We start from the raw sequence: 13,713 nt of genomic DNA, 5'->3' as shown, positions 1-13,713 counted from the left end.
CCATGTAATTGCTTTTCCTTTTCCATGGATGTTCCCGGACAAAAGATCTTGGTTTTTATCTTGGTACTCCTAGAGATTTTGGTCCATCCCAAACTGAACATTAGAGGAACATCTGCATGGATTCAACTAACTTTATTTCCTAGTAGACAGGGCTTTATGCAGCTGCCACATGTTTATGCAGCAAGGTGATGGTTAAAGGGCTACAGTTCATATTGAGTTCCCATAAAAACTCAGAAAAATAGCATACTGCGTTCTCATGCTGTCAACATTTCATCACGGAGGCCTATAGAGAGAGGATTTATCACTAGCAGCTTTCCCATGAGGTAATATTTATACAGTGGGTCCTTAACTTATGCAGGGGATCTGTTCCGCCCCCACGTAAGGCAAAAAGAGTGTAAGCTCGCGTCCCATTGAATATAATGGAGCTCATGCTCATGGTGCAGCAGAGCACACGTGCCACAGATGTGCACCACTTATTCTTTTGTCACGTGGCTTCAGCGTAATCTGAAAGTCACATATAGTGCGTCTGCATCTGGTGCGGGAGCACTGTATGAAGTGCCATTTTGTATTCCCTTGGATATAGGTAAGGTGTATGTCACAGCAAAGGTCTTCTCCACTGTGGACCACTGGTTGTGGAATACCTCTCCGCACCAAAAGGCCCAACTGGAGTCAACACTCCTGTCATTTCCAACTCATGTAAAAACATGACTTTTCCTTTTTACTAAAACCTGGATTTCATGCATATCTACATGTGTGCATGATTTTAAATTGTCTGAAATAGTTTTAACTGAGTTTACTTTTCTTTAGTTTGTTTAAATTGTTTTTATTATTTTAAAATTGGTTACATTTATTTTACTGCTCACTGTCAATATCTTCAGGTAGAGGATGGGATATAAATAAATAAATATGGATGGTTGGTCTCCGAAGATGCAGCTAGCACACTCTGCTGCTAGGACAGGAGTGGGCAACTCCCACAACTGGACTCAGAATTCTAGCTTGTATCCTGTTTGTTATGATATGTCATTTATGTGAAACTATATGGGTTTTATTCACATAAAATGTGGTTTTTGCAATACTTCTGAGGCTTAAAAGGTGATGCTGTTACAGGTCCATTTCATAATAACTGGGGGAAACCCAAACACAGAATTCCTCTGTAAGAGCCACTAAAATGAAAACATGAAAACTCCTACCCCCCAATACAGCCCATACAGGTAGACTGCAAGATAAAAAGAATGAAATAGCAACCTTAAAGGATCCTTGGTGGCGCCGTGGTTAAATGCCAGTACTGTAACCAGAGGGCTCCAGGTTGACTCAGCCTCCCATGCTTTTGTAGGTCAGTAAAATAAGTATTCAGCTTTTTTGGGGCAATTGGTTTACAGACTGTAAACCACTTGGCGAGTGCTGAGTTTACTGGTATAGAAATGTAAATTCTATTGCTATTGCTATGTTGTTGATTTTTTAAAGAACACTGTATGCCGCTTTGATCACCATGGAAAAGCGGGATAGAAATAAAATATTATTATTATTATTATTATTATTATTATTATTATTATTAAGCACTGAAATACCAGAGTGGAGGTCATGATGGAATGAAAGCAAGAGGAATTTGTGAATGAGAACTAAGTAATGTTGTATGTTGTATATCTACCTTGTGGCAGAGACTGGACAGGAAGAGCAGACTGGCCAGGAGGAATGGAAATGAGTCCCTGACGCTGAAGATTCAGCAGATGTTGCTGCTGCTGAAGTTGCTGCATCTGGAGGAGTTGCTGCTGGAAGACAAGCTGCTGGGCTGCCAACTGCTGTTGCTGCTGCTGCTGCTGCAAAAGAAACCAAGAACAAGTCAAGGGGAGAGCAAAGGGTGCCACAAAGGTTGCAAAATCTAAATAGAGCACTTTAATGGAACAGACGTCTTCCCTTTCATTTTTCTTGTTCAATAATAATGTCATTTGCAATGTTATCCCCCACCCACCCAAAAGGTGGTTTATTTCATTACAAATTACTGGGTTGTGAGGGGAGTAGACAAGATGCTCTTCACACTCTTTCTCAGGAAAAGGTCAGAAGAAATCAGGTAACAGCTATTTCAAAAGGAGGGGGAAATCACACTTCATGATAGATGATAACAAATTTATCTAGGCTAAAAGTGTAACTCTTCACAACAGACTTTGATTCAAAGGCACTCTTGTATTTCCATTTGAATAAGTATGATCCGCAGTGGCCCATAAATGAAGTCTCCAGTGATCTATTAGTAAACTGGGATGTAGCCTTCATTTTACTGGCCTGTTAGCTCCTTTCCTGCTCTTGTTGGAATACATTAAAAAAAAAACACAACCCACCCAGAATTATATTCAAGGCAAGAAGTGCCCTTTTATAAGGGGAAAACATAACTCCCAATTTTGTGAGGCATTACAATTTTGTGAGTTCTTTAGGCTCAGGAGGGTATAAGGAGGCAGTCACACTTCAGAGAAAGAGAAGCTGCTGTGGAAGACCTTTCCATTTTTAGTTTGGGGGAAAGAGAAACTTCTGATGCGCTCACTGGAAAACAGACTGCATAATGGAGCAAGTCATGTGGATTGCCCAGAGCCTCAAGAGAAATAAGGGAGCAATTTCTATTCCATAGTTGATGGCTGTCTGAAATTCTATTCACAAATCCAAACAGAAACAAAGCCTCGGGAGGTCAGAACTGTTTCCTGCACGTTTGCATAATGGGCAGCTACAAGACATCGTCTGCGATACCTGCTGATCAATTTAACTACTTCAACATGTTTTGTTTGTATTATGTTTATAGTTGATGCAGTTTGCTGACAAGTGCAAGCTAGGCCTGAGAAGCTGGCTTGTCAGGTTGATTTATGAGCACATCAAACTGTAACTTTCGACTCACCACTTCAAACATACAGTAGCAGTTCATTAATCAGGGTCTGAGACTTCAAAATCTCTGCCCATTTCCCCCCTTCTACTCCACCCCCTGTTATCCTTTTCTAAATAATGGACTAAATTTGCATGATCCCTGTCCTACGTCATAAAGAAAAGTAGGTATCTTTCATCAGCTTAACCTTCCTTACATATAGTTGATAATCAGCACTTTGCTTGCCAGTGTATTTGATCACCGTAAAACTGTATTCCTTGGTGAATGTTAGAGGACAGCAGAACTGGATGGTAACCCTTAGACTGCATAATTATAAACAAGGGGAGGCGTGGGCTTCTACTGTCTTTAGTACTAGGCCTTCTGAAAACATTGGCCTGTTACAGACTGCCAAAATAAAGCTGTTTCGGGTCTCTTTGGAGGTATGCTGTTTAAATGATGCATGCACCCTAAGAATCCAGAAGCTGCACCAAAGCTGCACTCCAGTGCTTAAGAATGGAGTGTGGCTTTGGCGCGACCTCCGGACTCTTAGGACCCATGCATCATTTAAACAGCATACCTCCAAAGAGACCCGAAGCAGCTTTATTTTGGCAGTCTGTAACAGGCCATTGATGTGCTCCCCTTCAATATGTAAAAGGTTTTGTGATTGTACTAATCCCACAGACATAAAAATAAAGAACTGGTTATATCAGACAATACAAGAATGTAGATAAAGCAATACAAAATACAAATCCTTCTTCAAGCAAAACAACTATTCGGAATGCTGAGTATTAGTGTTTTTGCCTGATGACCAAGAGTTCTATGTAACTCTTAAGCTTGTGTCATCTTTCAACTATTTGTTGGATCATATTGTATCTGCCTTGTAATCTATCTCTCTGTCTGTCTGATCATCTCACTGGTTCTACAGGCCATTTCACAAGGCCAGTGTTGTCTCCATGCTGTGATCCCCAAGGACATTTTTTTAAGCAGAGAATGTCTTCTATGAACTAGAGTATCCATGGATACAGCTGTCGCTTCCTGGTGGAGATTTCTGCAATCACAGCAGAGCATTTCTTTTCAGCTTTGGCAGACACAGGAATCATCTGTAAGAAACGAGTCCACATCCACTGAGAGCTTAGCTCATACGAGACATTCTCTATGTGGATATGTCCTCATGGAGCAACATATGAGAACCAGGTTCACTGTGTGGACTGTCCAGGAGCTATTTTATTACCCTTCTAATGTAAAATATATTTAAAAAAACAAACAAATCCCCAGAAGATATAGTTCGTTGCCTACCCTGGCCAGATCCCAGTATTTATAGATTAGTTATTTCAGGTCTACCTCTTTTGCTTGCTTTCCTGGGTGCTGCTGCTGCTGCTGCTGCTGCTGCTGTTGTTGCTGCTGTTGTTGTTGCTGCTGCTGTTGCTGCTGTTGTTGTTGCTGTTGCTGCTGTTGCTGCTGCTGCTGTTGTTGCTGTTGCTGCTGTTGCTGCAAAAGCTGAAGATGTAACTGCTCTTGCTGTTTCTTGTAAAACTCTTGGAGTTGTTGCTGAATAAATCATTTTGACTTTAATAAATAAAGGTAAAGTTTCAAGTATTACAAACTTCCTAAACTCTTCTAGATTGGCAGGTGGCAGAGTAGCCATTAGGTTGTACCCCAGAGAAAAAGGAAGTTGGGAGAGAGGGTTCTACAAGTAGATTCCAAATATCCTAAAGAAAAGATTGCAGAAAAATCTGTATTCTAAAAAAAACATGATACAGAGCCCAACTAATGTTGAAAGAGGAGGAGCTCCATCACTTGCATATATTCCTAAAGGATTGAGCAAGGCCAAGAAAAATGTTCTTTTTAAGGGGGGGTGGATTCTGAAGTGCAAAGAATTGTATGGCTGTTCCTCATTTTTATAGCTGTTTGCCATTTTGTCAATGAGCATGAAAATATATACAAGTATTCTTTACAGTCCCATTGTTGGCTATATTCCCCATTTTAGGGCACAAGAAGAAGTATTGATTCTTTTGGGGGAAGTGAAATAAATAAAAAGATTTTTTTTATATAAAAATGTATTTTCCCTTTGATAAGGAAGCTTCTAGGTTCAAACAACTGAACTGCCTTCTACGTATATAATTAAAGGAAACGTTCAGTGTTGTGAATTCTGAAGCAACATCTCAAAGTCTATTTAAACTTTTTTTGATGTTCTGCAACTCCAAAAGTACTTAAGCATTTACTGTATATACTCAACCTCATTTATACATTGAGGACAAGTTTAGGGGCCAAAATTATAGATTTTGATATAACCTGTGAATCACTTGAGGGTAAAATGGGCATGTAACAAAGGGTCTAAAAGTTGAAACAAAGGAAAACAATGTCAAAGCATTTATAAAATCCCAGCAGGGATAACTGTTTGTGCTTACCCTAAAGGCTAAGTGGATGAAACAGTAGATTGGGGCCAGAGCTTCCTGGACAAATTATATTCTTGGCTTTCACCAGCTGATATTTTCTTTTTAAATAAGAATTAAAGTACAATTGACCCATAGACTCTGTTTTCTGAGGTCACTTTTTGACTAACATTTCTAGATTTATACATGAGTATATACGGTATATATTTAAATACTGAATTTTCCCTGTTTATATTAAACCTGACGTTGCTGTTGTATTACAGTGCAGAGGATTCAAAGTTGCAAAACTAGTAATTTCAGATTTGAAGATTCAGAGGTTGGCATTAGATTGACATTGTGTACTTGTATGTGTGTGTATATGTGTGTGTCAATTGTGGCTCGCAGCTTCCATGTCAATTGGATGGTTCCAGTACCATGGACAGCTTCTTTGCTATGTGGACTAAACCTGCAGTAGATTCCTCACCTGGGAACCACCACCTACTACTGCTATATACTGTACACACACATCAAATACATACAGATATGTGCATGAAGCCCTCTCAGCTTTCACATTTCAAACTGTAGTAGGAAAAAGGAGAATAGTTTTGTAATCTTCAGCACTACACAGAATCGTTAACATCCATGGCTCAAGTTAGGCTATGCTATCTATTCCAACTGGCATGCAACATTACCTGCTGCAACATAACTGCTTGCTGTTGTTGAAGAAGTGCTTGGAGTTGCTGCGGAGACAAAACTTGTTGTTGGAGAATTTGCTGCATTTGCTGAGGGGTGATCACCTGGGGAGTCATCATGGCCACTGACACAGGCACCTGAGGAAACAAAAGTGTGCAAACACATTAAAATTCTCAGTAGTTATTTATACATTTTACAAATGTCATAAAATTGAGTTACTTTCACTTATAAAATTCTAGCAAATATCCACTTGAATTCTGCAAAGAATATATTTCTAACTGCCACTGGAATTTCCAAATACAGTAGAGTAGGATAAGCAGTTTGACCCATCTTGAGACTTTTATCATTGGCTGTTACTCTTCCTCTCCAATAAAGGCAAATTTGAAATCTTGCAGACATAGCTTCAACCCTGCCTCTGCCATTGTTTGTTTTGCCCTAGAAGGATGAGCATGATTTCAAGGCAAACCAGATGTGCCAGGTTTTCTTTCCCAACTCTGTTTTCTTTTAAAACTTTCAGTAAATTGTTTTTTACTAAATATAATTACAGAATACAGGGATGCCTAGTACTGCCTTGATATTCCACCCCAAGGGAACAAAGTGAAATAAATAAACAGAACTCTAGAGTGATGCCTATTCCATAAATTATCACAAAATAGTTAATGCTGATCTGCATCTTATTTTTGTTCCCCCACCCACCCCCATGTAATAAATATTCACATTTTTTTTACATTAAACGTGTAGGTTTTACAGCACTTAGACACAATTTAAAATGTTGTTTCTACACCTCAATTAAATATTTTATACTAGATTTCCTCCTATAAACCTTCCACAAATACTTGACCTTTGCCCTTTTTGGTGATATTTTTTGAAAAAAAAATCATTACTATTTTGGCAACAAATGACACATTCTTCAATGGAACTGTATATTTATTTTTATAATAAAGAGACAAGCATGTGACTACCACTGAAAAAGCTATCAGCATTTGGAAGAAGAGGTACCTAATACTTTTCCAAAATATCTGGTACAATTTACCTCATGTTGCTAACATTCCATGTTTCCTCAGTCCATGCAAACAGGTGCCAATTCAATAGGGGGAGAACATGGAGATGTGGAAAGTGGTGAAGTCCCAATTTGAAGCTACCTGTATTAGATGTTACAGATGGAAACTAAGTGTGTCTCTATCACTTTTAACAGCTCTGGTGAGAACTATGTGGTGGGTAGGCCACATGTGGCCCTTGCTGCCTTGCAAAGTGTGGCCCTTCCACTGCCTTTTCTTCTGTAGGTTAAAAAAAGAAGATCCATGTCAAAAGGACAATCATGCACCCAGATTCCTCCAGAGCATGTGATTCTCTTTCTGGCTACTTCTGGTTTTGAAAAAACAAAGGATCAGATGCATCCAGCAGCGGGTTTGGGGAGAAAGGAGTGGGTGCCATTCCTTGCTTTCTGAATTTAGAGACCAATCAGTTTGATCTACTGATCAAAGAAAATAATGTGGAGCAGGTGGAAGTCCTGTTCTTCTTGCCTCTCTAATGATAGGGAACACCTTAGTTCAATATTACCATCTCTTACTATTTTACACTGGTTATAGAAATGTAGGAAATCTATTTCTTTGAATGTGTCACCTCTACTAATATTCAGTGTGTGGTGAAGGAACCATAACTATTTTATAAAATAGTGATTACAGCTGTAACATTTTTCAAAATGTTGAAGCTATGAGCAATAACATTTTTCTGCAGGGGTATTTCAGGGGGGAAACAGGTTTTGTTTTGTTTTTAATGAAAATGTGATATTAGCACTCTTTACAGATTAAATGTCACTCTGTTTAGCAACATGAAATGCATTACATATAAATTCATTATAGATACAATTATCATGTTTGATATACAGTGCGCCTGTGTCATACGCAGGTATGCCATATGTGGCTTTCAGCTTATGCCTTGCACTGTAAGCAGTAACGGTGCGTGTGCCCATGGTGCATTCACCTCACCATTTGCACAAGCCCCATTGTTTTTAATGGCGCTCAAGCATACACAGTATTTCCCCTACGTGGGAGGGTCCGGAACATAAGGAAAGCCAACAGTATTATAAATACAGCTTATTCAGATTTTATTTTTTTATTTTTTGTTACTAATGGAGCTAAAATGTTTTGAACTGAAGGGACATCTGAACTTTAAAAAATCCCTTTGGTTTTGCCAGTTAATGAGAAGCAAATAAAATATCCCTAACAAGAATTATAGAGTTGGAAGAGACCACAAGGCCATCCAATTCAACCCCCTGGTAGGAATCTATAATCAAAACACCCCTAGCAGATGGCCATCCAGCCTTTGTTTAAAGACTTCCTAAGAAGGAGACTCCACAACCCTCTGAGGCAGGATATTTTACTGTTGAACAGCTCATGACATCAGGAAATTCTTCCTAAGGTTTAGGTGGAATCTCTTTTCCTATAGTTTGAATCCACTGCTCTATGTCCTAGTCCCCGGAGCAACAAAAACAAGTTTGCTTCATCTTCAACATGATATCCTTTCAAATATTTAAACATGGTTTTCATATCACTTCTTAACCTTCTCTTCTCTAGGCTAAACATATCCAGCTCCCTAAGCCACTCCCTATAGGGCATGGTTTCCAGATCTTTTACCATTTTGATCACCTTCCTCTGGATACATTCTTGCTAGTCAGTAGTATCCTTCATGATTTGTGGTGGGCAGAAACGGACACAGTATTCCAAGGAAGGCCTGACCAAAGTAGAATAGTAATTTCTTCTTTACATGTTTGGTGGAGGCCAAAAATGGAATAAACCATTTGTGTTTTTTTTAAAGTTTAGTTTCCTCAAGTTGTCCATAGTGTAATGCATACATAACACAACAATAAAAAGATCTGAAAAAAGGAACCCAAGATGATATGGTCCTATATATAATTATATGTAACAGTTTTCTCTTAAATAATATTTAGAAATGATTTTGGGAGCAAATATGGGATAACCTTGTCTTAAACATTTTGTCATCATTCTGTAATAAATAATCAACTTTTTTTTTAAAAAAAAACTGGAATAAAAGGCTTAAGAAAAAAAGAAAACAACAACAACAACACAATTTTATGGTTTCTTCTGGGCTTTCACATCTTTAACAGTGACTCAGAGCCCATTCCTATCAAGTTTACTCAAGAGCAAGTCTCACTTTGTTCAATGGGACTTACTTTCAAATAAGGGTGAATAGTTTTGGAGCCTTAATGAGAGAAGAAGGACAAGCATCTTCAAATATAGATTTAACACTATTCAGTTCCCATTTTAGTGATGTCGTGTTATTTTAAGACCCCATAACTCTGGTACTTTAAATCTAGACACATCAGATTTTATCAGGCTCAAAAGTTTACATTTCACATGTCTCGCGATTTACTTCTACATTTTAATGTTCACTAGCATAAATGGACATTTAAAAATAGATGAACACGTGGTATGCTCTTACCACATTGCAATCAATCATCTTATGTGTCATAATACTATAACAACAAATAGATTTAAAAAACAGACTGTTTTTCACAGAATAAAGCCAAATGTTTAAAATCCTGTTGTAAGTGATCTTTTTACACAACACAGATATTTAGATGAAAACAGATATTTATAAACTTTTGTTTTTACTTAAATTATTAAAACAGGAAGATCTCTGAAATAAAAGAAACTGCTCTTGAACCCATGCACACTAGCTTGCCAACGTATGTACTTAAGGTATAAATTATAGATGGCAGCAACTGTTCTACATGTATCAGTGTACATACTTTCCTGCTTTTTGCATTGCCTACCAGAGCTGTCAAACTGCTGGGCAGTGCTAGGCACAATATGGCTGACTGTCATCTGTCATCACTAAGACATGCATTGGATTCCACCTACCACCTCCAGTAAGTAATATAGTGGGCCCTTGGTATCCGCAGGGGATCTGCTCTGGACCCCTCTGTGGATACCAAAATCCATGGATGCTCAAGTCCCATTGTTCTTAATGGCAGTGTGGCCTTGCGGCAGCACCACCATTACAAACAATAGGACAAAAGTGCCCCGCCCCCTCTACTCTATTCTCTCTGCCTTTTCTCCCTCCAGCTCATCCTTTCTCCCTTTCCCCCCCTCATCCTCCTTCCTTTCCTGCTTCCTTCCTTCCTCTCCACCCCAGCTTGGCTTTGGGGGCTAAATCTGGCTCCCAGTCACCCAGGGGTGGGGCCTGGGACGGGAGCTTGAGTCTCAGAGCCCCTGTCCCCAGCCCTAGCACCCAGGATATATCCTCTGGGCTCCGAGACCCAAGCCCCAGGTCTGGCTTCCTTCGGCCAATGAGCTCCGAGGGAGCCGGGGCCAGGGCTGGGGCTTGGTTCTCAGGGCCCAGAGGATCCATCCTGGGTGCTGGGCCTGGGGGCAGGAGCTCTGAGACTCAAGCCTCCACCCCAGCCCCAGCCGACTGGGAGCCAGGCTCCACCTGAAAGCCAAGCCAGGGCAAAGAGGAAGGAAGGAAGCAGGTAAGGAAGGAGGGTGGGGGGCAGGGAAGGAGAGAGGGAGGGAGGGAAGGGGGAAATGAGGGATATCTTTGTCCCCAGTTGTGGTGCGGCTATGTCTATGCCACCATTGGGAACAATACGGAGTTGCCATCCAGGGATGCTCAAATCCGCAGATGGCAAGTCTGTGGATAAAGAGGGTCCACTGTATACAGCAGGGATACAGAATAGGGACGGCATGACTGGAAATTTAGATGCCACATACTTCACTAAAGCTATGAACTTCAAAGAATGTATGGAACATCCCAGAAAGCTTGATGTCAACAACTGCTACAATACTCTATGTCTTAACTCTAACAAATATATGGAGGATACAGGCAAAACCTAGGCCGGTGCCATGGCTTCTAAGGCTTTTGGCTTAGTCAGAAAGTAATAATGCTATGCCATGTCAGAGCAATTCTGATTCCTTTTTCCATTTCACACTATGGGCCTGAGCAGATAGGGCAGGATAGCATGGGCTGAGCCAGTGATATCCTGCCCCCAGTGTTCACTCGGGTTAGTTCCTGAGTTGGTGTGGGGTTGGGCAGGTGTTCACACTGACTCAGGACCTTGGGCCACTCCTTACCTTGTCATAAGTGAACCATCTGAGAAGACTCCAGTCACCCTGGCTGATGCAGAAACAGACATCCTTCTGTAGGTCATCACCCTTGCGAGGTTGCTAAAATGAGTACCCTGCTTGTTGGGGGCAATTAGCTTACAAATTGTAAACAGTTTAGGGAGTGCTTAAGTGCACTGATAGGTGGTATCAAAATGTACTTGCAACTTGTTATTGCTAGGGCACATGGCTGCACCCATGTGGCCAGGCACCCCATTTCTGCATCAGATAGGATGTCTGGGGATTCTCAGATGGTTCACATGTCGGCAAGGTAAGGATGTGGGGGAAGTCAGAACAGCCCAGTTTTGCTATGGAACTTCTTAGAAACTCTGGATAAAATCAGGGCTATTTTACTCTTGGGCAAAGTTTCTTTATTTGGGGTCAGACTGGATCCTATTGATCCATATTTATACAGGCAGAATCAGGCCCAATCCTGCCACGGGAGGTTCAGCCTGCATCATTTAAACCAGATGATGCAAGGATAGGGGGAACCTGGGCCATTTGGCTTATGTGGACACAACCCCTAAGTCAGTTCTCACTAGTCGATACACACATACAAGCACACACACACATTCCAATACTGAAATCTTTGAAATTTTCTATCATTACAAGTCAATAAAACAGAAACTTAGTGATATTTATTTATATTTTCTCAAATGATTTACATGGTCCCCACTATGTGAAATGTGGATCAAATGTATGGGGATACTGTCTGGAGGTGATTGTGTCCTGTCATATATAAGACAGTTTGAAGTGAATTTCCATTGGTGAAAGTGTCCTTGCTTTTGACTCATTAATAAGGCAAATTTGTTTAAACACTTCTATTCAAAGTGCTGGTTGTGACCTATGGCTCATGTCCAAGCTATTTGGCAGACCGTATCTCACTGTATGAACCGACTGAGGCTCTGAGATCCTCAGGAGAGGCCCTTCTCTTAATCTTACCACCATCGCAAGCATGGTTGGTGGGGACCAAGAGAGGGCATTCTCGGTGGTTGCCCCTGGATTCTGGGACTCACTTCCCAGGGAGACCCAAATGACCCCCTCTTTGTTGTCCTTCCTCTGGCAGGCTAAGACCTTTTTGTTCAGACACGTTTTTAAAACAAAAAGTTTTTAAAGAATATCCTGGGGGGTGTTGTTCTGTTTTAAAGTGTATGGTTTTTAAGTTCTTTTATCTTTTTTTAAAAAAATGTATTATATTTTTAAACAAATGATCTGCTTGGATAATGTAGTAGTTTAATTGTCACTTTTGTAAGTTTTCACTTCCACTGTGCTTCTAGACTGTAAGTCACTTTGAGTCCCAATTTTGGTGAAAAAGTAGGATACAAATAATAATAATAATAATAATAATAATAATAATAATAATAGCAATTTCTGACAGAAACAACAGAATAAACAACCAGGTTAAAACAGAAGGGACGGATAAAAAAACCCCCAATATATCTGTACATTTTAAAAAGTAATATGATTGGGCCTCAAAGGCTTTAATAAAAAGTTATGTTTTAACGTGGCACTTAAAAGAGATAACATCATCTTATTGAAACATATTCCTCCTGCTACACAACCTCTCTTTATGCTGTTTTACAGACGTTCAAGCAGCATTAAATTCTATATCTCAAGCCAAATTGTGGGGAAAATTGGGGGCCTCCTCAATCAATCAACCTCTACTCCATTTAATACATACATTGTCTGAAGGACTTCTTTCAAACTAAGACATAACCCCTCAGGACCATCTTACCAATGCCATTGATACTGAAAAGGGTGTTATGCAAGACTCTCCACCCTTGTTTAATTTCTAGGTTTACTTCATGGTAGGTCACCTTTACAACCCACATGTTCACTCCCAAAACTGGCTGGAAGATATATCTCTGTTCTGCTTTATGCAGATGATGCAGTAATACTTTCAAGAACACCTAATGGCCTCAAAAGAGCACTGAAAGCACTAATACAGTATTACAAGGAGGATCAGTTAGAACTTAATTATCAGAAAACTAAAATCATGTCATTTGTCAAAAGACACAAGAGTAATTCCTGGAGTATAGATGGCTATAAAATTGAGCAGGTCACTTGTTTTAAATATCTGGGGGCAGTCTTCCATTCTACTGGTAGGAAAAACCATGGGGACTATGCTGTTGCTAACTCACAGAGGAGCAGAACAGCCATTCTTCAATTCCTTAAGACAAGATGCCACTATATACCTGCAGCTCTTAAACTGTTCAGAGTAAAATCAATAGCATGTCTTTAAGGTGCCCATCTGGGCCCTCCAATGCCATTCCATGAACAGTATGCTGGATCAAAGCATAGAAAGCCTTTTCCTACATCCCTGTATTATTTCCACCAGTGGGACATAGAGCAGAGCCCCACCAGTAATTCTAAGTTCTTGGGCAGGTATATATAGGAAAAGGTGTTCCTTCCTGTACTGGGATTCCAAGCCATTTAAGGTTTTGAATGTCATCACCCGACTGAATTAAGGCTGTCAGAAAATTTCTAATTAATTTTGGTTGCAGCCATACTTGTTCATTTATTTCTAGATTTTTGTTACCTGATGGGCAATCATTGCCTGGTCTTTTCCCACTCTATCCCATATAGAAGTCTGCTTCCCTGTTTCCATCTCTTTAAAGTCACAGCTTATTGATTAGCAATCATTTTAGGATTAACTAACTCTGAGTGTACCCTGTGTGAT

At 40.0% G+C, this 13,713-nt stretch overlaps 1 protein-coding gene across 1 annotated transcript in view; it reads right to left on the bottom strand.

Moving 5' to 3' along the window:
• FOXP2 (forkhead box P2) overlaps positions 1–13,713 on the bottom strand; it is a 475,962-nt gene that overhangs the window by 75,237 nt on the left and 387,012 nt on the right. Inside the window, exons 6-8 of the mRNA XM_089524323.1 lie at positions 5,907–6,044; positions 4,184–4,390; positions 1,649–1,817 (exon numbers count right to left, since the gene is read on the bottom strand). Coding sequence (XP_089380449.1) covers positions 1,649–1,817; positions 4,184–4,390; positions 5,907–6,044 — 514 coding nt within the window. The remainder of the gene's footprint in view (positions 1–1,648; positions 1,818–4,183; positions 4,391–5,906; positions 6,045–13,713) is intronic.

Source organism: Sceloporus occidentalis, unplaced genomic scaffold (assembly GCF_023333645.1).
Source record: "Sceloporus occidentalis isolate IW3139 unplaced genomic scaffold, rSceOcc1.0.p SCAF_5, whole genome shotgun sequence".
NCBI classification, from domain to species: Eukaryota; Metazoa; Chordata; class Lepidosauria; order Squamata; family Phrynosomatidae; genus Sceloporus; species Sceloporus occidentalis.
The sequence above is the reverse complement of the archived record's forward strand: the minus strand, read 5'-3'. Positions and strand labels throughout refer to the sequence as shown.